This window comes from Myotis myotis, unplaced genomic scaffold (genome assembly GCF_014108235.1).
Source record: "Myotis myotis isolate mMyoMyo1 unplaced genomic scaffold, mMyoMyo1.p scaffold_m19_p_10, whole genome shotgun sequence".
Lineage (NCBI taxonomy): Eukaryota > Metazoa > Chordata > Mammalia > Chiroptera > Vespertilionidae > Myotis > Myotis myotis.
In genome coordinates, this window is record NW_023416314.1 from 43,741,726 (window position 1) to 43,767,743 (window position 26,018).

The 26,018-nt window shown below is 52.7% G+C and overlaps 1 protein-coding gene and 1 long non-coding RNA gene across 8 annotated transcripts; one reads left to right on the forward strand and one right to left on the reverse strand.

Moving 5' to 3' along the window:
• Nucleotides 1–120: 120 nt before the first annotated feature.
• Nucleotides 121–24,051, reverse strand: APBB1 (amyloid beta precursor protein binding family B member 1). Of its 7 annotated transcripts, none has more exons than XM_036325233.1 (15): nucleotides 23,932–24,051; nucleotides 14,450–15,181; nucleotides 8,599–8,774; nucleotides 8,449–8,505; nucleotides 8,281–8,366; nucleotides 8,104–8,167; nucleotides 7,526–7,675; nucleotides 7,052–7,179; nucleotides 6,943–6,948; nucleotides 6,555–6,669; nucleotides 6,323–6,407; nucleotides 6,008–6,091; nucleotides 1,101–1,216; nucleotides 780–956; nucleotides 121–697 (listed from the first exon to the last, which is right to left on the reverse strand). In XM_036325233.1, exons 2-15 carry the CDS (start codon nucleotides 15,165–15,167, stop codon nucleotides 530–532), a joined length of 2,130 nt encoding a protein of 709 aa, XP_036181126.1. In that variant the 5' UTR covers nucleotides 15,168–15,181; nucleotides 23,932–24,051; the 3' UTR covers nucleotides 121–529. The 7 variants fall into 7 exon arrangements, with proteins under 7 accessions (XP_036181126.1, XP_036181125.1, XP_036181127.1 ...); XM_036325232.1 differs by lacking the exon at nucleotides 23,932–24,051 and adding an exon at nucleotides 23,503–23,638; XM_036325234.1 differs by lacking the exons at nucleotides 6,943–6,948; nucleotides 23,932–24,051 and adding an exon at nucleotides 23,503–23,638.
• On the forward strand, nucleotides 23,687–24,574 carry LOC118664758. Its single transcript, XR_004970397.1, has 2 exons — nucleotides 23,687–23,764; nucleotides 24,511–24,574. It is a non-coding gene; the product is annotated as an uncharacterized LOC118664758 (long non-coding RNA).
• Nucleotides 24,575–26,018: the final 1,444 nt, after the last annotated feature.

Sequence of the window (26,018 nt, forward strand, 5' to 3'; positions counted from 1 at the left end):
CAATTTCTTCTTTCAAGGCAGGCAGGGCAAAAGGACGCTGGGAACAAGATACTAACTAACTGAGGGATCAGGGTAATGGGGATGATGGTGTGGTGCGGGCACAGGAAGTGACACAGCTCAGCAGGGCAGACAGACTTTATTAGTGATATCAGTACAGCAGAGGTGCCATGGAGCAGGGGGGAGGGGGTCCATGTCTGGACTGGTCCCCTACTTCAGTCCCTGCTGGACCCCCACAAAGATGGGGCCTGGCCTGGCATTCCTCCTGCTCTACCTGAATTGTGGGGATGGAGAAGTCGGGGCTGGCTTTGCTTCCTGCTCCTCTTATCAATCCAGTATTGTCACTTCCTTGAATGGATTAGACATCTCCCCCCACCCCAGCCCCTAGGCAGGGAACCCAGCTGCAGAGAAGAGGCAGCTTGGGAGGGGAGTGGGGCTGAGGCCTAAGAATAGCCTCTAGGGCCCCTCCCTGCCCCATACCCTTGAGTTCCCTGGGGCCTAATGCGAGCAGGTGGAGGAAGAACTGAGGGCTTCAGGGGGTGTGGGCCCCCAGGCGTTTGGGCTTGATGGAGCCCCACAGCGACTGGACACCCCTGCGGACAGTCCACCCTACGCGCCGGGCAACGGACTCAGCAGGGGGTGCAGGGAGGCAGGAGGTGGAGGCCTGGGAGCGGGCATCCAGACACTTCTGGTAGCGGAGCTGCAGAGACAGGTGGGGCAGTCATTCTCCAGCCTGCCCCGCCCGGGGTCCGTGTCACCACCCCGCCATCCTACCCGCTTACCATGCATGCAGCCTGCACGGCTTCGGAGAGGCTGGCGGCATTAGGCTCGCACCAGAACATGTGGCAGCAGAAGGAGGCTGGACCGGCAGCCATGATGAATGCGAACGTGTGGACATCTCTGCCCACCGCCAGGAAGGAGAGGAAGCGCACCCGACACTCTCCCAGCACTGCCTCCGTCTGGAGGGAGGGACCCCAGTTGGTAAGGAACAGCCAGACTCTGTTCCATGGGCACATCCATCTCATTGGCAGCTCTTGCCCTCACCCCCCAGTCTCCCCTCCACAGCAAAGCACTGCCACACCTTCTCCATCCCAAGTCTTTACCTGCTGATGCAAGATGGTGAGGGTGGCGGGGGCCACGCTGACGTGACTTGGGGTCCACTGCTCCCGGCTACTGGAGGACAGGACGGACTCCAGGGCCCCATTTATTACATCTACCCCTAGAAGACACGGACACACACACGGCACCACTGGAGGTGGGGAGAGGACACCCCGGATCTACCCTAGACTTTCCAGCTCTGCCCAGTCAAACCCAGGGCCTTTGCTCCATCCCCACTTCACCAGCCTACAGCCCCAATGGTGCTTTCCTCCTGGGCTCCAGTGACTTGCCACTTGTCTGGTTTCTCCCATCCTAAATCCTAGGGTTGTTTTTCTTCTCTATTCTCCCTCTTCTGCTTGCACTCGGAGGAGAATCCAGCCTCCTAACCCGTTGACCTCCTGGAGCTCTGACCTCACCATATCTGACTCACCCACATTCAGACCTTGTGCTTCACACAGCATTGGCCTCCAAAATCAGTCCCTCAGGCCAGTCCTCTCCCAAGACCCAACCTTTGTTTTTTTAAAGATACCCATTTAAGGAAATGTTTACTCTGTGTCACTCTGTTAAATCATTAAGTGCCTTTCAACAGTCTCACAATAGATCCTTTTATAGATAAGGACGCTCACAGACATCAGGAAACAAACCTTAGGTCACATGGAGGGATGGGGTGTCAAAATCTTAGCTGTGCTTAATAATTTCTATAATGTGCTCAAAGGCCAAGGAACCCAAGGTCCCTGGCTTTTATTAGATCAGCCAGCTTTTCCTTGAAACACAATGGTTTCTTCCACTTCTGCTGGCACCCAGTGAGAACCCAGGCGGCAGCACATGGCCTGATGGAGGCATGGGTTCCAGTCCCTGCACGCTCAGGACTGGCCGTGTGACCTACGTGTCTTCACCCCTGACATGGTGAACAGTGCCATCGCGAAAGCATCCCACGCAAAAGCACACGCCTCTGTGGTCCCTCGGGGCCCTCTGTGCTCCCACCAGAAACAGACCACAGAGACCCTTTTGGCAGAGGACAGATGTCTTCCTCCACTGTCCTCCCTCACGTTGGCCTTGCTCATCTTACCTCTGGCTGGATCCAGGCCAAGCTCCCAAGCACGCTAGGCCTCTAAAACCTGGCCTCCTCTGAGCTGTCAAGCCTCCTATTTTACTGCTCCCTGAGCTTCAGATGACTTATGGAACATTTATTAACATCTCCTCTGGGCAAATGCCCTGTGAGGCAGGTGGGGAATACAAAATGAAAGAGGTAGATACCCTCGAGGGACACAGAATATTATTGAGGGTAAGGCCTCGGTGTGGCACACCTTCCTCCATTGACTGCCTGAGAAACTCATCCTTCAGGGTTCACCCACACCCCACCTAGGAAGCCTTCCCCACTTCAGGCAGAGAGAGGGTGTTGCTGGGTCAACTCTTAGCAAAACATCTAATAACTGCTTAGAACCTTTCCTACCCTGGGCTGGCCATCTCAAGGACAGAAACCAAGTTTCATTCATCTCTGTGTTGCCAATCCTAGCACAGGGCTTATCTACTGAAGGATTTCCAGATGCATGAGCAAGTCACGCTCAAGGCAACAAGGGCCAATGCACCCAAACTGGTATAACCAAGCCACCCGGGAGGCCACAGAAGGGTGTCACTGCAAGCAGGAGTGGTGGGCCAGGTCAGACTGCAGAGAGCTGTGATGTGTATGACATTAAGCTCAGTCAATAGAAAGGCTCAAAGATCATGAGTTGCGGATGCGACACTGAAATCAAACTGCTTAAGAAGCAGATGGGCCCTGGCCAGTGTGTCTCCGTTGGTTGGAACATTGACCCAAACACCGAAAGGTTACGGTTTTGATTCCCTGTTGGGACACATACCTAAGCTGTGGGTTCAATTCCTGGTTGGGGCGTGTATTGTGGGGGGGGACGGGGGACAACCAATTGATGTGTTAGTTTTTCTCTCTCCCTTCCTCTCTCTAAAATTAATAAAAAGCATATCCTCTGGTGGGGGGAAGCAGATGGGGCTGTGAGGGTGGGTCCTGGCCTCAGAGTGTGGGGAGGTCCAGCGGGAGGCGAGGGGAAAGCAGTGGAAGAAAGGGCCTGGGAAAAGCCTGAGATGGTAACAACTCGGCTGAAACCACCCGAACTGCTAGCCCCACACTCCCATCCCCCTCATCCTGATGTGCATTCTTTTCATATCAGGTGTCGCCGTCCCACATACTACATAACTTGCTTATTTTATTGTCTGTCTCTCCTGGCTAGAGTGTCAGCTACCTGAAGGCAAGAATCTTTGTCGATTTTGTTCATTAATGTATACCAAGAACCCACAATCGTGTCTGGTACAAACCAGGCAGTCAGCAGGCATTTGCTGAGTGAATGAATATTGCAGCTTCAGCAGGAGCCAATGTTAACTCCCCGAGGTTCAGCCTAGCAGGTGTTGCTCAGTGACTGAGTGTTGACCTATGAAGCAGGAGGTCACAGTTTGATTCCCGGTCAGGGCACATGCCTAGGCTTAATCCCCAGTAGGGGACGTGCAGGAGGCAGCTGACCAATGATTTTCTCTCACCATTTATGTTTCTATATCTCTCTCTCCCTCTCCCTTCCTCTCTGAAATAAATAAAAATATATTTTAAATAAATAAACTCCCAGAGTTCAAAAAGGGAGCAGAAACTAAAGCAAGAAGTAAGCTTAGAGCCTACTGGTGTGAATGACCTGGCTTCAACAGAGCAGACACATTGAGCTAATGGACAACAGAGGGGCCATCCAGGGCTGCAGACAGATGGTTCAGTGTAGTGGGAACCTGTGTGAGGTGGATATGGGAGTGGGGGTAATAACTGGAAGAGGCAACAAGGTCTTAGAAGCTGAGGGTGGGAGGGAGAGGAAATGAGAGGGAATGTGTAGGGGTCAAGCACCTCCTTTCTGCTCCCTCAGCGTACTTTCCACCTCCAAATCCATGTCTGCAGCAGTGCTACTGGATCCAACCAGAACAGCCACTCCTCTGCAACTCCAGCTCAATCCCTATCCTTCCTAAGAAGGGTGCCCTCGCTGAATGTAAGGTGCTGGCCATTACAGTCAGCATGGTTGGAGGGGAAGAGGAAAGAACTAAAGGTGACCAGGTTGAGTCCTCGGACCACCATCTCCTGGCTATGTCATCTGAGGCAAGTCTCATTCATTCATACATTCGTTTGTCTGTTTACCTATTCACCAAACATTGCTGAGTTCTTCCAAAGTGTCTTTCGACGTGACACCCAACCACTCCTTGAAGCAGTCTTCTTTTCCTCTAACTCTCTCCTGCTCTCCCTATCCTCCTCCACTATCCATTACCGTAAATGTTGGAGGGCCTCAAAGCTAGGCCTCGCCTCATTTCCCTTTTCACTGCAGGCTGCCCACTTTCTGGGGTCAGTCTTCGCCATACTCGTGGTCTTGGTTACCTCTATAATCCAAGAATGCCACATTTGTATCTCTAGCCCAGACCTCTCCTCTGTGAACCCAGATGCCTACTTGCGTTCCCCAAGGCACCTCAAACTCTGCATGTTTAAAACTGAACTCACAATCGCTGCACCAAAACTGGCCTCTGGCAGAGTGTACCTTTAGAGAATGGCACCGCTACAAAAGCCAGGAAGCCAGGAGTCACCCTTAATGCCTCTGCCCCGCACCACACATGAATCACCAAAGCCTACTGATTTCAATTGTCTAAATCTCTCCCTCTCTGACTTGTCATCTGTCTAAATATCTCTTGAGTCAACACACTACTCCTCAGTTCCTTCAGAGTCCAAGTTATTCCCCATACTGGCAACCACTACTGCAAGGTCTCCTGAGTTCTCTACGTCTACCTCCACCACTGAACATTCCCCATGTATGGAGTAACCAAAGCAAGCTCTACAAAATTCAAATCTGATCATGTCAAGAGCTCTCCTGAAAACTCTCCCAGAGCTCCTTGCTGCCCTTAGGATGAAGAACAAATCGCTAACATGGCCTGTGAGGTTGCACACACAGTCTGTCCACTGCCCAGCTCCCAGCCTCATCTGGCACCACTGTCCTTCTCTCAGGGCCTTTGAAGCACCAAAGTGCCTTCTGCTCTGGCTACTCAAATGACTGGAAGGATCTTCCCCTACTTCACTCCCACCTCCATCCCACTTAGGTCAGCTCCTCTTCATTTTCTGTTCTCAGTTCAAATGTCACTTCCCAAGTAAGTCCTTTCTGACTCCCTGGACTAAAGGAGGTTTCCCTATTACGTAGTTTCATAGCACCATGCTACTTTCTTTCAATGAATGACTCAACTTGTAATTACACGCTTATTTGCGTGATTATTTTATCAGTTCCTGTATTTTCCTACTGCAACTTTCATGAAAGCAGGACTATGGCCATTGTTTTCCCAGGATGTGGCACATGTTAGTAGGCTTCATAGGTATTATTTGGTTATAAATGAACTGGAAATATAAGAGTAAACCAGATAGCCTACCTTCAATGTCCTTATCTATAAAATGGAGATTATCATAATTTAATCAAGAATTAAATGACATAAGGAAGTAATTTACAAGCAATAAAGCACGTGACAGATATGCTCACTGCCTCTGCAGAGGCCCATAGCTGGTGCTGTAATACCAAATCCAGCTCCCAGCTGCTGCCTGGTGTCTCTAGTCATCTAAGACCTGCCTCTCAACCCAATCAAAGCTTCTCTGTGGGATTCAGGAGTGGGTCTCCCTGTGTGCCTGGTTCACTGGTTCACACTCAGGGAAGGCATGCCAACTGCTGTGACAGGCAGGACACAGTGCAGCTGGGACAGAGGTACCACAGGTGGGATGCATTCTGAAGGACGGGGTGACATCATGCATGAGGAAGGTCTGGGAAAAGAGACGTTGGAAGGCAGAGGGTGGGGCAGAGCTTTGGGATCAAGGTGGTGGTCCCTGGGTGAAGGAGAACATACATACCAACAGGTTTAGCAACAGGCACATTCCCCAGGTAATAGACTTGGAACTTTTGTACCAACTCATTCTTAGGCGCTGGGAATTCCACTGCAGGAAAGAAGAGGAAGCTCAGTCGTGGTAGCACATCTTGCTCACTCCCAGTCCCCACCACGTGGGCATGAGCTGGACATTCCAACCAAGGCCCTACCTCCACCCTTTCCCACTTCCTCCCTTTAACCAAAGTCCCTCCACTCATTTGATCCAAAGAATTTAGCAGCCATTTTTCTATCGTGTCTGTCCAGTGGCTCATGCTGGATGTGGAGGGGTTGTGACACTGACCTTGGAAAGGGACATCCACAAGTTTAGAGTGGTCCAGGGAGAGTCCATTTACCAAGCAGCGGGCATTGCGCCGTTCCGCCATGATCTGAGGAAGGGAGGAGAGGAAGGGAGGAGCGAAGGAGGGTCTGTTAGGGCTTCCTAGCCCTAAAGCCCCCCACCCCGACTCCGTGACCCCACCCCCACTCTTGTAGAGCAAAGGTGGCAGCTAATCCAGGGAGCAACGGGGTCGTGCCTTAGAGCAGATCTCATGCAGGCTGGTGGCGATGTTCTTGGCAGGTGCCTCACAGCGAAACACGTGGCACTTGAGCATCTGGGTCAGCTTATCACGAGCTACGTAGGCAAAGTCCCTGTTGGGGGAGGGGCACCTCAGTGTCTCCCAGTGCCATCCAATGCCGAGCCTGTCCCCACCACACCCACACCCTCCACCAGGGCTTCTGCCCTCAGATGGTGTCCTGTGGGTACTGCCTTCTGGCCAGAGGGTAGACAGGCAAGCATGCCGAGGTGAGGGAGCATGGGCGAGCACAGCGGGCAGGAAGGGGCAGGGCAGAATAGGGGAACTTGGGTGCTTCGAGGCATTGGTCTGGGTGTGGGAGGAGGGGGGAGGTAAACAGGCATAGTACCTCTCTCTGGGTCCGGCAGCACAAGAGAGGCAAAGAACAGAGTTAGGGAGGAGGGCCCGCTCTGGCTGCTGGTGAGCCCCCACCCTGAGACCCCAGGCCCTGCGCCCACCTTCCACTGTCCCGCCCGACGCCCCACACGCGAATGCTGACGATGGGCTGGGCGTGCAGCAGGGCCTGGCTCTGCGGCTCCACCAGCTTCAGCGTCTCCTCCTCCAGCTGCAGCAGCAGGTCCTTTCCCTGCAGGCCCAGGATGCAGGCACTTCTTGGGGCCCCCGCTGCCACCTCCAGCTCAGAGGAGGTCAGCCATGGCTCTGGGACCCTTACTTGGGTGTCAGACCACCCACCCTGCAGGCCACACTGGAGTAGAGGTCTCACCCATCATTGCTTCCTCCTTTTATCACACCCCACACCCCCCAACCCAGGTTAGACCACCATCTCCCAAGGCCCACACATCCATCTCACAAGCTGTCACCTGGGGTGAGTCCACACACATACCATCCCCGCCTGGGCAGCTCAGCTCTCCCATCTCTCACAGTTCCCTTCACTTGCCCACAGCACCACGCCCCACCAGCCAGGCCCTCACCTCCCCCCAGCCCCCAGACATGGGGTCGTGCAGATTGTTTTTGTGGTAGCAGAGCTGCCGGATGCAATTGTTGACAGCCACGCTGCTGCGTCCAGGGGCCAGCTCCTCTTCGGTCATCTCCACCCAGCCTAGGGAGCGCACGGCAAAACACTGCCAGACACAGAAGAGGGGGTGGAGGTAGAGGGTCTTAGTTGGAACTGGAGGAGCCCCTAACACAGGACACAGGGGTTCTGCTGAGACCAGAGGAGTCCCTGACTCAGAACGTGGTGGTGGGTGTCCTAAGCTAAGATTGGAAGCTCCCCAAACAGGAGACTGTTGGTGGGAGGGGTGGTGGTCTCAGAGGAAGCATCTGAGCCAAGCCCACGGGCCCCGTAAGACCACCGGGCCGGGTTGGCCAAATGAAAACTGAAGCTCCTCCAGCTCACACACAGGGGTCTGTGCAGAGACTGGAAGAGCTCCTAACTCAGGACCTGGGGAGCTGTACTGAGACCAGAGGTGCCCCCAGGACATGACATGAGGCGCTCTCCTGAACACAGAGGGGCCCCAGCCTGGGGAACGGGCATTGGTCTTGAACAAACCTTGGTCCCTGGGTTGGCATTCCTTTGGGGCAGCTTCTCCTCCTCTTGGGGCAATGGCTCTGGGCTGGAGGCAGATGGGTAACACTTGGTACAGGCCCCAAACATGGAGCTGTCCCAAGGCACCTTCCCAATACACCCATCCACTGCCAGCCCACTGCTTCGTGTTTTCCCACTCACCTAAGGCTCTGAGCCTGGAAAGGCAGTGTCCCCTCCTCAGGGTCCTTCAATCCCAGATCCATTGGGGCCTCCTCACTGGGTTCATCCTTGGGGAGGGGAGAGAGGAATCAGGACCAAAATCATGCCCCTTCTGCAGCGCCCCCTTTGTGAAACAGGTCCCCCACTCACCTTCCAAAATTCTCCATCCTCAAAGCCTTCTCCGTGGGCAAAGCCTGTCCAGGTGAGCTAGGAGGGGGCAGCAGCAGTGAGTAGGTAGCTCATCTTGCTCCAGCAGCACCACCCCTGCACCCCAAAATACAACAGGCCTGTGAGCCTCACCTGGGACTCCTCTCGGGGGCTGCTCCCCTGGGAGGGGGAGGCCCGGCCAGGGGGTTCCCACTGGGTGGTCCCCGTCGGGATGTGCCAGTAGTAGGTCCCTGAGGTGTCCTGAACTCTCATCCATCCAGCCGGCAGGTCGGAATCCGTCTCGAAGGCGTTGGGGTTCCAGAAGGAATCTGCGAGGTGGGGGCTTACTGAGAGTCTGCCCGCCCCACAAGCAGGCAGCGGTGCTTATGCCCAGTCCCCTCCCTGAGACCCCATGGTGGCAAGAAGGGGTGGGGGCAGGGCTCCAGTACAACATGGTTCCTTCTTCCTCCTAGAGCCTGCAGTCTGGAGTCACCACAGGGGGGACCCCAGCAGGAAGCACGGCTCAGGTCTCCTCCTGGGCCCTGCTCCTGGCTAATGAGGCCATACTGGGGGAAGGAGGAGAGCAGAGAGAAGGGAGGGAGCTTAGGCAACCTCCTGTCAAACAGATCCGTTTCTCAGGTGCACATGCTTACCAGCTCCTGCACACACATGTGCACACAGACACAGGAGCCCTACTCCACACCTGTGCAGCCACCACAAACACAAGGGTATGTACGCACAGAAAATGGGCAAACACACACACCAACTCTAGCCACATACTAATGCACACACATAGGTAGGTATATATATATATATATATATATATATAAAATTAACCCGGCCACGCATAAGTATAGAGAACACACCCACAATGACCCTCAACACATGTGCAGGTACCACATTCTGAACGCACTCTCAGACATACAACATATGTCAACCTCTGCCATGTGTATGCAGACACTGCAGACCTCGCACCGGACCCTTACAGATGCAGGCAAACATTCTGTGCACATGCTCACACGCCATGCACCTGTGACATACCGGTACACTCTCCCCCCACTCCCCATCCCTGCTGACATCACACTCCAACCCTATGGCCCAGCTCATGCTTCCTCCACCTCTGCCCTCCCGGCCAGCCCCACCCCACATCATGCCCACCCCCCGCCCTCCCTCACCTGGGCTGCTGTCCTGCAGGATGATGGCCAGGAAAAAGTCCTGGGAGAACATGGCGCTCGTTCCCAGCCCCTCCTGCCTGCACCCTCCCTCCTCACAGCCCCTCCAGCCCAGCCAGCTGGGCTCACAGCCTGGTGCTGGGCTGCAGAGAAAAGCTCATCCCGCCCCCTTCTCACCCGGGCAGAGTGCTTGCCAGGAAAGATCCTCCTCCGCCTGGAGCTCACTAGGGAGGGGCCGGGACCACCAGGGGAGGGGACCTCTTGGGGTGAGAAGGGAGGGTGCTCAGGAGACCCCAGCCCTTTTTCTCACATCTTTTCTTTCCAATCCTGGCTCCCCTCCCCCAATCCCAAGTCTCTATCGCACCCCACCCCACAGTGATCACATCAGTGCCACAGTCAGGCCCCGTCTTAGGGACACCAGGAGGCTCAGCCCCTTGGGAATACCCCAGCCCCCCCCCCCCTTTCCCCGGGACCCTGCAAGCCTGGAGCTCAGCACAATCAGGGTGTGGCTTCAAGGCTCCCAGGGATGCCTCCCCTCCCCAGAGCCTGCCCAACAGTTTGAGTCCGAGAGCGGGCCTTGAGGGCATAGGCTCCAGTAAGCTTGAGGCTGGGCTTGGGGCTTCCCAGTACCAACCCCCCTCACCTGCCAGGGCCCAGCTAGGCTGCAGCGTCTCCTCGGCAACCGCAGCACCAGGACCGGCTGGGAGCGCCCAGCCTGCTGACGTGCTTCGCGTTACCAGGGAGACCAGGAATCCTGACTGGTCCAAGAGCAGCACTGAGGGACAGGCAGGCAGTCCCAGACCCGGGCTGCTGAGCAACCAGGCCCAGGGGGCTGGGGGTGGGCGTGGTTACACCACGGTGGCTGCACACCTGAGGTGAGAGTTATTTGGGCAGGTGCCTCACCACCCTGACCTTCCAACTGAGGTGGGCCCAGAGAGGAGGGGCTCTTGCTGCCCATCCAGCCTCCAGGCAGCCATAACCACCTCTTCCCTCTCCCCACCCCCCCAAACCTCACCCATCCCCACCCTCAGCCCTAGGGAATTAAAATGCCTGCTCTTCCAGAGACCTCCCACCGCCTTCTGGGCTCAAAGGCCAAACCTTCCAAGAACATCAGCACAAAGGGCAGCCATGCCCTCCACAGCCACACACGTCTTCACGGAAAGTCATACACCTCTCGAATTGGGGGGTGAATTCTCCATCTTCTGACTGAGCCACACACACCAATCCATCTGCCGTTCCTGTCAGTCTGTACCTTCCTGCTTCAGAGAGCTTCTTCCTTCCGATCTGACCTGGAGGGGCCGCTCTCCTGCCCTGACCATCTGGGAGGCCCTGCTGGAGCCTGGCACATCTCCTCCAACCGCTACCTACCTCCCAGTCACCATCACCACCCAGACTACTCATATTTCCTACCTGGATCATTGCAACAGCGTCAGTGGCCTCCCTCTAGTCTAGTCTCCACCAGTCTGGGCTGCACATCACAGCCGGAATGACTGTTGTGAAATCTCAGCTGATGAAATTACTCTTTATTGTAAATTACTCTCCTCGCCCTCAAGATGGAATCCAAATCCTCCCCTCCTCCCCGTAAGGTTTGTGTGTTGTCAGGAGCCCCTAACCACTGCCTCTCAGCCTTATCTCTGACCATCCCTAACCCCCTCCTCTCTCTCTCTCCCCCTGCTTGGGGCATGCCTCCCATATTCTCCAGCCCAGCCTCCCTCCCTCCCATCCTCACCTGCCTATTACCAACTCCTCCCTCAGGCATCAGTGTAAAGGTCACGTCTCAAAACGAACCCACCCCACCCCACCCCACCCCAAACCCCAAACCCACACACAGGCAGGGTAGATGCCTCTCCTGCACTGCCCCATCCCAGGGCATCATGCTGATTCTGACTTTGTACTTCTGTCTCCCCACTAGCCTGGGAGTGTATGAGGGCAGGAACACCTGTCCCCTGGAGTCTGCATTTCCAGCCTTCAGGACAAGGCCTGGCACAGAATATGCACCCCACGCAGGTAGCTGAGTGCATTCATTCATTCAGCATTCATTCATTCACTTATGCAATCAATCAACAACTTTGTGGAGATACTAAAGTGGGAAGGAGAAATAATTTTTGCTTAATTCTAGCCCATTCCTACAGGAGTCTAGAACTGCTCTGTGGCTTTCAGGCTTATAGCAACACAATCACAAAACAGTAGGCCCTTTCCTGGGCAGGCCCCACATGGCTACCCTCAATTTCCACAGCCTCCACTGGAGTGTGATCCTTGATCTTCCTCTTGCCACGCCAATGCCCTTGCTAAGGTCACTGCCTATGCCTGCATACCCTTCCCAGGTCTCCAGCAGTTCTATCCTCCTACTCCCAGAAGGTTCTTAGGTGTGGCTACCACAGTAACCATCCCAGGAGCCCTGAGCAACCAAGCCCTCTTCATTATTTGGCCTGGCTCCCACCCTTGGGGCAGAAGTTGCAAAACAGCCACCTGCAGATGGGTGCAAGCCTCAGAGAGATTTTGTGTGGCCTGCAAGGTGTTTAAAAAACAGAATTGACTGTTAACATTTAGAAATTCAGATAGTTCACATCAATATCTAGTTTTCAGTTTCCCTGGAAAAGTTACATGAAACGGCTCCATTGAGACTACATTTTCCCAAACCCAACCCTACAAACAACGAGCTGGACTGCAAGAGCAGCTGTTCCCTTTGAAGGGGGTCCAAGCAACAACCATCGAAGGCCACATCACAAAGGAGAGAGGCAACCAGACGCTGCCTTTGATAAAGAAGGACTCAATGGCACCTATAAAAGGTTCTTGCAAAAACATTTCAAATCTGAGTCTGATCCCAACTCTAGAACTCACTACCAATTCCTGGCAAACTCAGGGGAAGGGAACATGTTCAGCACCACCACAGAGAGAGGATGTGCAAGTCTCGACCAAGCAAAACCCAGGGCAAACACCACCGCGGCTTCCATTAAAAAACCGCAGGCAGAAATGAAGACAGAGAGGCGGAGGGATCATGTATAGATCAAAAGAAACTTTAAGACACATATCAACCATCAAAAGGTCTAGACCTATCTGGATATTGATTCAAACAATAAAAGTGTTTTAAAAGGCAGGGAGGACATTTATTAGACAACTGGGAAAATGTAAACATTGACTGAAATTTGATGATATTAAGTGAGTACCGCTAAATTTTTGTAGACATAATAAAGGTATTGTGAATTTTTAAAAAGAGTTTTATCTCGCCCGGCCGGCATGGCTCAGTGGTTGAGCATCAACCTGTGAACCAGGAGGTCATGGTTTGATTCCCGGTCAGGGCACATGCCCAGGTTGCAGGCTCAATGCCCAGTGTGGGGTGTGCAGAAGGCAGCTGATCAATGATTCTCTCTCAACATTGATGTTTTTATCTCTCCCTTCCTCTCTGAAATCAATAAAAATATATTTTAAAAATAAATAAAAGAGTTACGTCTCTTAGAAATGTATGTGCTGCCCTGGCCGGTTTCTCAGTGGTGAGAGAATCGGCCTCAGGACGGGTTTGATTCCCGGTCAAGGGCTATATCTCAGTTGCTGGTTCAATCCACAGCCCAGTGCAGGAGGCAACCAGTTGATGTTTCTCTCTCCCTGCTCCTTCCTCCCTTCTACTCTCTCTAAAAATCAATGAAAAAAATATCCTCCAGTGAGGATAAAATTTAAAACAATGGATAGGCAAACATTAATGGAGGAAATGTTTACTTCAAAATAATCTAGGCTGGGGCCCAGGGGTAGGTGGGGGTACAGATGTAGCAAGACTAGGCAGGTGTTGATAACTGTTGAAACTGGGTCCTAGGTAAATCAGGTTTGTTATTCTATTCCCTCTGCTTTTGCATATGTTTGAAAGTGTCCATAATAGGAGTTTTGAAAGGGTACAGTGTACTGCCCTTGGCTCATCGGAACCACATGCCTCCTGCAAAGGTTCCACCGTTTGGAGTCTGGGTATGGTGCCTGCTGCCTGATGCAGGGGAGTCTTTCCTAATCTTTACCTACACCCCCATCCACCACATGCCCAGCTGTGGCTACAGCCCACTCACTCTGCCCTGTGCTCTCAGCTTTGTCTGCATCTCCACAAATCTGATATCAGCAAATGTGGAGACTCAACTTACTTCCAAGAGACACATTTAATGGTCAATCCTTGGAATCTGAATATCTATTCTTCCTCTCCCTCAAGCCCCCCCCCCAAAAAATATATATATTTATTCTTCCTTAGTAAATATTCTCTTCCAGATACAAAGAATTCAAAACAGGACCCCTGCAATGCCCAGTGTGCTGCACACAACACTCCCCCGTTTTTACAAAGAGACCTCTGTGGAGAGGTGCTGCTGCTCCCTCCCAAGCATGTCAAAGTCTGGCCCAAGGCGCCCTGGTTCCTTGTGCTGTGTGCACTGACAGCAGGCTAGCACAGGGCCCAGAGCTCAGGCCTGGGCTCAGACCTGGTTTAGATCTTAGTTCTACTGTGATCTCAGACTCTCTGGGATTTTAGGAAAGCTACTAAATCTCTCCAGGCCCCGTTTTGTCATCTGTAACATGGGCACAAAATAGTATCGACTTCACAGCATTGTGAAGGCTAAATACGATAGAGCTGAGCACAGGGCCAGTACCTGGTAAATGCCCCATAAACGGACCTGCTCTGCTCTCCGTCAGGGGTGCATGACGGACGGACTGGTCAGCGTGGCCAAGCAGTCTCTGAGGCGGGAATGGCTTCCTTCAGGAAAACCTAGGCATGGCTTGCTGTGGCCCGAGGACTCACCCCCAGGCTGGCCCTGCCCTCTGCCCTCTGGCCCTCCCACATTCCCCGTGTCATCTCCACAAGGTACCTGTGTCCTCCGGGGAGCCATAGGAGGGGCTGCCCTGGGATAAGGTAGCCCAGCTTGAGTCCTCGTCACTGGCTGCACTGTTCCGCATGCCAAACAGGAGGCTGGCACTCTTGCTGTGCTCCCGGGGGCCGTCTACCAGGGCCTGGGATGCAGGGGGCACCTCCACACTCTCCAGGGGCTCAGGCAGCCCTGGGGGAGAAGACAAGTCCTCCTCATCCTCATCCTCTTCCTCATCATCCTCCTCTTCTGCTTCTCCCGCTGCCTTCTCCTCTCCCTCGTCTGGCCCCTGGTCTTGGGAGCTGATGATCAGGTCGGGTCCTTGGAGCCCTCGGTTGGCCGCATTGTGGGCAGAAAGCTCCAGCTCAGAGTACAGGTGCAGCAGGCCTTTGGGGCCCAAGGGTGCCGTTTCAGGTTCCTGGCTGGCCTCCTCTGCCAGGGTCAAGGTCACGTTTCGGTTCTGGTCGCGGTGGGCCGTGGCAGCCCGCCGAAGCTGGTTCTGGCCCTCCTTTAGCCACTTGGCATTGGCTGGGCCCGGCTCAGGCCCACCGCCCTCCCCCATGGCACTGCGCAGGTCTTTGGGTCCCACGGCCGTGACCTGCAGCTTGGCGTTGAGCAGCTGGTTGTGGGCAGCGTGCAGGGGCAGGGGTAGGCTCAGGGCGGGGCCTCCGTGGCTGTTGGCGTTAATGGCCGACTGGCTCAGTGATGATGGAACAGACATGGCCTTGGCAGATCCTGCAGGGCAGGGTGGGGGGTGGGGGGAAAGGGAAGACCATGTTTAGCCTCCAGGTCAGGATAGCAGCACCCCTGCCTCTGCCCCAGGGCTGTGCCCTGCGGCTCCTCCTCTCCCTTACTCTCAGCAGGCCAGCCCACAGCGCCCGGTGTATGAGCTATTCTCCCATGGGGATGATTGAGCTTAACTCCTGTCCTCCACCACCCCTCTCCCAGGCTAGGCCCAGGCCCGAAGCCCACCCCATCCACAAATCCCGACTTCCCCGGAGAGCACAGCCAACCTCTGCCTTTCCCTCAATTCCAACAGCGGAGCCTCCACACAATGGCTCTCTGTGCATCCCCACCCCCAGCTCACCCAACTGGGGCTCACTGTGCCAGGGACACAGCTGGCGTGGGCCTAGCTCATGTGTTCTGAACGCTGGACACTGACTGCCCCTTCCTCTGCCACACTGCCATCCACAGTCCGACCTCTGAGCTCCCCAGGCTGCATTCCTATCATCATACATCACTGGGCTCAACCAGCCCCCAAGCCCGCCCCCTATAGGGACTGTGAGGTCAGGAAAGAAAGAGCTGCAGGCCCAGCCTGCAGGGCAGGGCCCAGGGAAGGCAGGTCACAAAGGAAGGGCCTCAGCTCCAATTCATGGCTCCTTTGGCCAGTTGACGCTATATTTTGGTGACTCTTTCTATAAAGTATCTCACTTCGGGCACCAGTCCCACCACCAGCCCCTTTAACCCAAGCCTGGGTCACAGCAGGAGCCTTTGAACTGGATCCTCCAACCCTTCAAGTCTTTGCCCAAATGTCACCTTCTCAGTGAGACCTTTCTGAATACTTCTTAAAACCAGTAGGGGGTGTGCAGGAGGAGGCTGATCAATGTTTCTCTCTCATCAATGTTTCTAACTCTCTATGCCTCTCCCTGCCTCTCTGTAAAAAATCAATAAAATAGCCAAAACCGGTTTGGCTCAGTGGATAGAGCGTCGGCCTGCGGACTAAAGGGTCCCAGGTTCGATTCCGGTCAAGGGCATGTACCTGGGTTGCGGGCACATCCCCAGTAGGGGGTGTGCAGGAGGTGGCTGATCGATGTTTCTCTCTCATCGATGTTTCTAGCTCTCTTTCTCTCTCCTTTCCTCTCTGTAAAAAAATCAATAAAATATAAAAAAAAATCAATAAAATATATATATATTTTAAAAGGTAAACCCCTTTAAAAAAAATGCTCCCAATCTATTTAAAAAAACAAAAACATAAACTGCAGGTCTGCCCAGCCGGCATGGCTCAGTGGTTGAGTGTTGACCTATAAACCAGTAAGTCATGGTTGGATTCCCGGTCAGGGCACATGCCCAGGTTGTAGGCTCGATCCCCAGTAGGGGCATGCAGGAAGCAACCAATCAATGATTCTCTTTCATCATTGATGTTTCTATCTCTCTCTCCCTCTCCCTTCCTCTCTGAAATAAGTAAGAATATATTTAAAAACAAAACAAAACAAAAAAGCTGGAGGTCATGCCCAGTCAATGCGGCGCAGTGGTTGAATGTTGAACCATGAGGGTCAAACCAGAGGTCACTGGTTCGATTCCCGATCAGGGCACTTGCCCAGGTTGCAGGCTCAGTCTCCAGTAGGTGGCATGCAGGAGGCAGCCAATGTATGTTTCTATCTCTCTATCCCTCTCCCTTCCTTTCTCTCTAAAAAAATCAATAAAAACATATTGAAAACACACACACACACACAAAACTGCAGGTCACTATACCCCCTCTCAGCAATCCCCAAATCTTCCCTAGCACCTAACACCATCTGACAAGCTATTATTATTTTTATTATTGCTTTAATTTTGTTTTGTTTTTTAATTGATTTTAGAGAGAGGAAGAGAGAGAGAGAGAGAAATAAAACATGGATGTGATGCACTCCAATGGGGGATTGAATCCGCAACCTGGCCATGTCCCCTGACCAGGGATGAAACCTACCACCTTCTGGTGTAGGGGACCACGCTCCAACCAACTGAGCCACACTGACCAGGGCTATTATTGCTTTTTATAAATCGTTGTCTCCTCATGACAATAATTGCAGTTCCATCCTGTGAGGATTTTTTTTTTTTTCTTCAATGCAGTATTCCTAGAGCTAACACCGTCCTGGCACAGGAGAGGAACTCAATACGCAGTTGCAGAATTAATGTTGAAATGTGCCCTCCCATCTCCTCCAGGCCTCCTTTTAGCATCTCCACTGCCAGTTTCCAAAAGCACACTTTGTTTCTGCGTCTCAACCAGTGCTCACGGTGCCCCAACCAAACTCTGCCTGCCCTTCCGCTGAGGGGACCTCCTGTTCCGCAGTGACAGCCCATGTATCCTGACTCCTCAGACCCTTCCTCCCTCCTCACAAGCCATTCACAGATCACCTTCTCCACTTACCTTTCCTTCCAGCCCCATCGCCCCGATGGCCCCACCCTCAAGCTCCCAGTCCACCCTCCCCATTTTCCCTGACCTTCCACTACTGGGCTACTCTCCTTCCCTGTCCCCCATTACAAAGTGCTCACCCCCTGTTAGCCCCCCACATCACAGTCCCTGCCTCCTGACCAACCATTTCCCAATTCCTTCTCTTCCTGTCCCTTGTCGACAGCCCCTACCATGACACTCCTACTTCCCTGACACTCTTAGAGTTCTCTCTTCCTACTTGACCCTTTCCCCAACACAACTCTCCCTCGCTGACTGCCTCTCAAATGCCCACCTTTCTCTCTGACTCCCACTGTACAGTTCTCTCTCCTTATTTCCCACCTGAGGGTTCTGTCTCCCTGTTCCCCACTAGGAAGTCCTTTCACTCCCTGACCCTCTGCCCCAGTTCTCTGCCACCTCAGTGTGGCTCTCGGTTCTGAGCACAGGTGGCAGCGAGGTGTTCAGGCTGCCGAGCAAGGCTCTGCCATCGCCCAAGTGTGGTGGTCCTGAGCAGGAGCCGCAGCCCGCTTTTCTGTGCCTTCTGGCTCCTCAGACCCTAGCACAGTGGTTCGCAACCTTCCGAATGCCGTTGACCCTTTAATACAGTTCCTCATGTTGTGGTGACCCCCAACCATAAAATTGTTTTCATTGCTACTTCATAACTGTAATTTTGCTACTGTTATGAATCGTAATGTAAATATCTGATATGCAGGATGTATTTTCATTGTTACAAATTGAACATAATTAAAGCATAGTGATTAATCACAAAAACAATATGTAATTATATATGTGTTTTCCAATGGTCTTTGGCGACCCCTGTGAAAGGGTCATTCGACCCCCGAAGGGGTCGCGACCCACAGGTTGAGAACCGCTGCTCTAGCACAATGCTATGCACACATCTGTGAAATAAATGGGAAAGGCTCCTGTCTATGTCTGCCTCACGTGGAACTGCTGGTCTGCTCCACATGGCTCCACCTGGGCAATGGGAAAAATAAACAGCTCTGCCTCTACCCAAAACCACAGTAATCTTCCAAAAATGGAATGGGATTGTGTAATTCCCCAGTTCGAAAATGTAGATGGCTCACCCCTGCCTTTAGGATAAAGCATCCATGCTCATTAGCAGGACACCAAAAGCCTCCTGAGCCAATGCAGATGACCTCTCGGACCTCCTCCTCCCTGCCTCCTTCACACCTTACACTCCAGCCACGTGATGTATGGTGGGTTCTAGAACATGTCACACTCTCACAGCCCTGGCTCTTTGTTTGCCCTCAGCTTGGCATTCTATCTCCCCTCATGAGAAACTCTGCTTCCTATTTCAAAACTTGGCTCAGTGGTCACAGCTCCTAAGCAGTAAATCTATTCTTTTTAAAAAATATATATATTTTTAAATCTATTCTTTTTTTAAAAAATCAATATTTGTATTGATTTCAGAAATGAAGGGAGAGGGGGAGTGAGATAGAAACATCAATGAGAGAGAATCGTCGATTGGCTGCCTCCTGCACACCGCTACTGGGGATGGAGCCCATAGCCCAGGCATGTGCCCTGGACTGGAATCAAACCTGAGACCCTCAGTCTGTAGGCCAACACTCTATCCACTGAGCCAAACCAGCTAGGGCAGTAAGTCTATTCTTGTTCAGTCCTCTCTCCCCATCCTCAAGTGACCATTCCCTCCTTTGTGTCTCACAATACCCAGTACTGCATCCTATCAGCACATCAGAGAGCATGTCTTGCTCAACTTCACTTTCCCACTCACAATGAGAGTCCACCGTGCATCTGCCACAGAGCTGGCCCTCAGTGTGGAAGGAAGGGAAGATGGGTGAGGCAGACAGGGTGAGAGACACTAGGAAGCTTGAAACTCTTTGGAAAGAGACAGTAAGATAAGCTGTGTGGCCCCACGGGCTGAGGATGGGCAATGGGAGTGTAGAGAGGGTGCTGGAGAATGGTAAAGGGTCCCTGAGAAGGAAGTAAGAGGGGCCTGGGGTGCAGGGCAGGTGTGGGCTGAGACATAGGGGGAAAGGAGCACGGGAGCTCACTTAAACCGACATCCTGGCTCTTGTGCTGTTCAAGAGCGGCATCTCCATGAGTTTCAGGAGGTGGGAGAGTCGTGACTCTGGCAAGCTCATGCCCAGTGCTTCCCTAAGGCAGTGGCGTATGGAGCTGGGTTTTGCAGAGGTCAGGCTCGGACCAAGCTCCTTAGCACTTGGAAGTGGAACCTGGGAAGGGCACATGCACTGTGAGGCCGGACAGCAAAGAGCCTGGGCAGCATTGTCCATCTCTGGTCAGCAGGGCAGAAAGTACAGGGGGAGGAATGGGGAAGTTCTGAGGTGATGGTGATCACACTGCCTTTGAGATCAAAGGATGCCCAGCTGCCCAATATCTTCCAGACCCAACTACTCCCCTCTCATTAGGGTTATCCAACCCTGGGTCCCCTTGAAGGATAGAAAGAGCCAAATAAGTTCTGGCATAAGGCAGGGAGTTGGGCAAGGAATTTAGGGCAGAAATTAAGAGAGGCCACTAGACCTGAAGAAACTGATAACAGACTAAGAGGGGGAGTGGTATCCTGCTCAAGGTCAAGGGTCTTCTAACCTGGCAGCTTATGCCAGGCATTTTGCATGGCATGGGGGAGAGTGAGGAATAATAAAGAAATGGTTCCTCCCCAATGGAACTCACAATCTAGTGGTGAAGTAGTCATTGAACGAGTCATTACAATAAAATGTAATGCCAGTATATAGAATAGTACGTGGCACCTAAAAGCACCCCTATTTGTTGAATACATGACTGAGTATTATGATGGGGGAAGAATAGGACACTGTAGGAGCCTGAGGCTTACTCTAGCCTAGACATCAGCAAAGACCTTCCTGAGGAAGGGACTTTTTAGCTAAGACAAGAATACAACTCTCCTTTGACCACCCCCTGCACTACCCACCCTCTCAGAGGATGACCACCCAATCCTAATTCACAGAGGAAATGGAAGCCATCAGTCGGGAATGTCCGCAAACATACAGACTTGCTGACTTCAGGACCTATCCTTTTCTCTCCTTCCTAAAACCAGTTGCTTCACCTACCATTTGGTTCCTTCCTTTCATGCCTTTCCAGGAATTTTATACCAGTGCTTACCCATTTTCTTTTCTATATAATCAATCTCTCCTTCTCCATGGGATCTACTATCTCCCAACTTAAAACACACACACACATTCTTTTTTGACCCAACACTCCTCCTCCAGTGCCACTTGCTGCTCTCTCTCTTCCGCACATCCTCCAACCGCCATTTTCACCTCACACTCACTTCTTATCCGTTTCTAATCTTGCTTCCACTCCTGACACACCTCAATAGCAGCTCTTACCAAGGTCAACATGGCCCCTAGGTCACTGATCCGACAATCACTCACAGTCCTCATCTGGGTTGTATGCTCTGCACATTTGACACCATGGGCCTCTCTTCCAACTTTCATCCATGGCTTCTACATGCTACGTCTCCTGGTGTCCTTTCTACACTCTAGTTTCTATCTGGTGGCTTCTTAGACCCCTTTGCTGGCTCATCTTCCTCTACCAGCTGGAATTTCCCATGTTCTTATGCCCTTTTGACTTTCTCACCTACCATTCAATATAGTTCATTCATACTCATAGCCTCAGTTACCACCTATATAGCAATGGTTTCCAAATTTACCCCTCCATCAGATCCCTCATCTGAGCTCCAGACATGCACATTTCTTTCTACTCAGCATCTCTACTTGGATGTCTCAAAGGCTTCTCAAACTAACATGCCCACTCACGTTTCTCTTGCCCACCCCCTAACTGGCTCATGGAATGATATGATCAACCATCCTGAGTAGGGAGTGTCAACCATCCTTGACACTACCTTCTCCCTCACTCCCCATATTCAATCCATCCCTAGGTACTGACAATTTTCTCTCTGAAAATATTTCTAGATTTGATCTACTCCCCACATCCACTGCCATCAACATTCTGCATCAAGAACGAAGACCTTTAGACCAAAATTTATAACATGGTCTCAACTGTCCTGCTCGGTCTGGCCCCTGCCTTCCTCTCCAGCTTTGGCTCTGTTCTCCAGCCTCACTGGCCTTCTTTGATTCCTCAAAAACATCATATTGTCTCTTTCCACAAGGTGTTTGCATGTGATTTCACTTCTGCTTAGAACTTCCTTCCCCTATCCTCTCAGCCTAACTCTTACTCATCCTTTACGTCTCAGTTCAAATGTCATGTTCTCAGAGAAGTCTTCCTTGACCCTTTCTTCCTACCCCCGAGATCAGTTTAGCTTGTGCTCTTGTGTGTTCCCAAGGCACCATCTACCTTTCCTTCGTGATATCTATTAAATCTAATTTTATTCTTTTCTGATTCTCCCTTCCTGTAGATTGTCAGCTCCATGGGACAAGGACCCGGTCTATTCTACTCATAATTACATCTTCAGTGCCCAATACAATTCCTGGTATATATTAGGTGCTCAAATAGCATTTGTTGAATGAATAAATGACCAGATGGATGCTTTTTTTTAAGGAGGGGAGGTATGCTATTAGAGTAGCCAGCCAAGGGGAAAAAAAGGGTTGTAACCTAGATTAAGTTTGGTAGCAGTGGGGATGGAGAGAAATGGATTTGAAAAATATTTAGGTAGTGGATGTGACAGAACTAGGTGACATTAGATGTAGAGGGTGATGAAGTAGAGGTTAACCTAGACTGTTGCCCAGGATTCTAGCCTGGGTAACTAACTGATTAGAAAGTAGCCATTGCAGAGTGTTAAAGTAACAACAGACTTGGAAGAAGGGTAGAGAGGGAACACAGGGAAGATAATTAATTCAGCCTGGATCTATAGGTTTGGAATTCCTGTTGGACTTCCAAGCGGAGATCGTGAGGGCAGTTGGATATTGAATCCGCAGTTCAGGAAAGAGGTGTAGGCCAGATATATGCATGTGGGGATCATCAGCATGTGTGTGTGAAGCCTGGGGAATGAATGAAATACCCAAGGAGAAAGTGCAGAATGAGAGAAGATAGCTCAGGACAGAACGAAGAGCCTTGCCAACATCTAAAAGAAGAGGAAAGCGGTAGCAAATGAGATGGAGACGGAGCCGACAGTGCCAGGAGAGAAACCAGGAAAATGCTTGAGGGCCAGTTGACACGGTCACTGAATGAATACTATGAAAAGGTGAAGGAGAGAGCCCATTGGGGATGGCCACATGGAGGTCTCCGGTGACCTTGGCTTCAGCAGTTTCCGTGGGTGAGTGACACAGAAGACCCAGTAAAGCGGCTTTAAGAATGAATGGGAAGTGAGGCAATAAACACAGCAGGTGTAGACAAGGTTTCGGCCTTGAAGAGTGGAGAGAGCTGCAACTGCGATAGAGGGTCCGGGAATGCAAAAACGCACAGGCAGAATCCAAACCGCTTCGGAATAACCTCCGAATTGGCTGTGGGAGAACCGCTCCTGAGTGGCCCTGTGCGCGCTAGGCCTCCTGGCCGCGCTGGGGACACAGCCGGCCCCCGGGCACTCTGCTCGGTCGCTGAGAGCGACAGCATGCGGCCTGACAGATTGCAGGCCTGGGACACTGCAGAAAACCCGCGGCCTCTGCCTACCTCGCTGCACCTCCCCTTCCCAGCCCTTGACCTCCCCTCCCCCCACGCCCCATCCCCCACCGTCCCTCCCTTCGCGTCCCCCCACGCGCCCCCTATTCCTCCCGCAGGGGCAGGAGGTACAGGTCGGGGAGGGACGGTGTGAAGACCGAAGTGGAATCTCCCGGGAGGACAGGAGGTAGTGGGAATGCGCTCGGGAAAGCTCTGCCCGCGGGGAGGGGCCGGGCCGGGGGACCCGGGGCGCCCGGGAAAGGTGCTGCGGGCCCGCGGGCCGCTGGGGGTCGGGATCTGGCCGCCGGGGCTGGGCGCGGGCCGGGGCAGCTCCTACCTGCGCGGGGAGGCCCCAGGCCCAGGTGGCGGAGGTGGCTCAGGCTGCGGGACTCCGGCTCCGCGGCGGCTTCTCCATCACAACATCCCCCGCCCAGGAGCGCGCGGGCCGCGGGGCTGCGCCCGGAGCGGGGGCGCGCGGGGGGCGGGCGCGCGCGGGGAGGGGCGCCATCTTGGCCGGCGCGGGCGCGGGCGCGAGCTCCTCGGGGCGGCCCTGGCCGCGGCCTCCTGGAGGGTCCCACCCACGCGACCCTCCGGCCTCGGTGAGCCCACAGCCCCAACCCTGCGCGCGGTTCCCGGGTCCCACGGCGCAGCCCCCGCCTAGGCCGACCCTACCCGGCCGGCGCCACCCTCCACCCCGGCCGGCCCGGAGTCGTTCCTGCGCGCCCGCGGGACCCCCCCCCGCACCCCCGCGGGGCCACGCACCCACCGGGCGGAGGGCAGCCTGCGCCGCTCCTGCGGCAGCTCTCCCCTCCCGACGTCCCGGTGCGGAGCCGAGGAGGGCGCGGCGCTGGCGATAATAATAGCTCCTGTCCATCGACCGCTCGCACGGTGCCAGGCTCTTGTGTTGAACCCTTTGCGCGCGTTCATCCTCGCGCCAGCCCCGTGAAGTCGCCGCGGTTGTTACCCTTGTTTTTCCGAGGCAGCATTTGAGGTTCGGAACGGTCAAGCGACTTGCGGTCAGAAGGTGGGGAAGTCAAACGGGAACCAGAATTTTCTTGACACCCTACCTGCCGCTGACCATAAAGCCGTGACACCCACCGAGGCCTGGCCGATGTCAATAAATCGCTCCCCAGTAGAACTAAAACAGCGGGAAAGAAGAAGGGGAGGGTGTGGGTGAGAAGTGTGGAGGCAGCACTGGGGGGGCACAGTATTCACTGCAGGACAGTTCCCGGTGGTCAGTCAGATCCGTGTCCCAGAGGCCATCGAGGACCAGGAGGGGGAAGGTTACCAGCCAGAAACCCTCTCACAGCTCATTGTTTAAGGCAGAGGTTTTGATTTCTTGTAGCTGCTAACTATTGCACAGCTGACTGGAGATGCCCTCAAGTAATGAAAACTAAAGGTGTTGAAATCAAAATTTATTCTTTCATCCCCGTGGTTGACCTTCGAAGAACTTTCACTGGGGTGAAAAGGAACCCTCTCCAAGCTAGCCCATGCACAGGCGCATTCGAGTATGGATGCAGCTCCACTTCATCCACCCCAGTGAACCGCACCACCATCTACTGGTTTGCTTCAGCCAGGAACCTCGAGACTACACTTTCGCTTGACTTTAGGTGAATACTATACATGTTTTCACTTTTTATTTTGGAAAATTTAAAAATATAGATGAAAGGAGAAAGAACAGTGTAATGAACCCTACTCATATACCCATTACTCAGTTTCAATAATTATCAACTCCTGGCCAAGAGTTTATTATTTGACAAATATCTCTGATATATGAATCATGTACCAAAGTTCCACACTAGGCCCTAGGGATCCAAAGATGTATCAGATTTGACTGTAACCCAACCTGGAGGATATAACATCTGGCCTTGGTCCTTGACAGGTGAATAAGAGTTACCCAGAAAAAGAAAGTTGTCCTTGTTCATTCATTCTCTTTCAACAAATAATTATTAGGTGTGAGGCACTGTCCTTGGTGCTAGGAACACATAAAGAAACAAGATTGCATTTCTACCTTCTTGAAGCTTGAATAATGGGAAAGAGACATTAAACATATGATGAGAAATGTGATGAGTATCTTTTTTAAAAATATTTTTTTATTGTTGATAGTATTACAGATATCTCCCATTTCCCCTCCTTCCCTTCCCAGCCCCTACGTACCCTCTCCCAGGTCTTCACTATTCTATTGCCCATGTCCATGGGCTATGCATATCTATCTATATAAAACCTAAGCGACCATTATGGCGGAACAGTTGGAATGACGGGAACGACCGGTCACTATGATGCGCACTGAGCAGGCAGGCAGGTGAGCAGTTAGGAGCAAGCAGGCAGGAAGGCAGGCAGGCAGGCGAGCAGTTAGGGGTGAGCAGTCCCAGATTGTGAGAGGCTGACGGACATCCCCCAAGGAGTCCCGGATTGCAAGAGGGCGCAGGCCGGGCTGAGGGATACCCCTCAAATGCACGAATTACGTGCACTGGGCCTCTAATAAGTATATAAGTTCTTTGGTTTATCTAGTCTCGTCCCCCAGCCCCACATAAAGGTATGTCAGTCTGTTCCATGCCTCTGCTTCAGTCTTATTTTGTTGGTCAATTCATTTTGTTCATTAGATTCCACAAATAAGTGAGATCATGTGATACTTATCTTTCTCAGATTGGCTTATTTCTACTTAGCATAATATTTTCCAGGTCCATCCATGCTGTCCCAAAGGGTAAGAGATCCCTTTTTTTACAGCTGCATAGTATTCCATAGTATCAACGTGTAATAGCTTTTTTATCCATTCATCTGCTAATAGGCACTTGGGCTATTTCCAGATCTTAGCTATTTGTGATGAGTATCTGAAGGAGGTGTACAGGATGC

Excerpts from the sequence above, each read along its gene's own strand:
- APBB1 (XM_036325233.1), bottom strand. The coding sequence starts at position 15,167 with ATGTCTGTTCCATCATCACTGAGCCAGTCGGCCATTAACGCCAACAGC. Across the intron at positions 8,168-8,280 it reads TTCCAGGCTCAGAGCCTTAG|CCCAGAGCCATTGCCCCAAG; the intron begins GTGAGTGGGAAA and ends ATCTGCCTCCAG. Across the intron at positions 698-779 it reads CCGTGCAGGCTGCATGCATG|CTCCGCTACCAGAAGTGTCT; the intron begins GTAAGCGGGTAG and ends CTGTCTCTGCAG.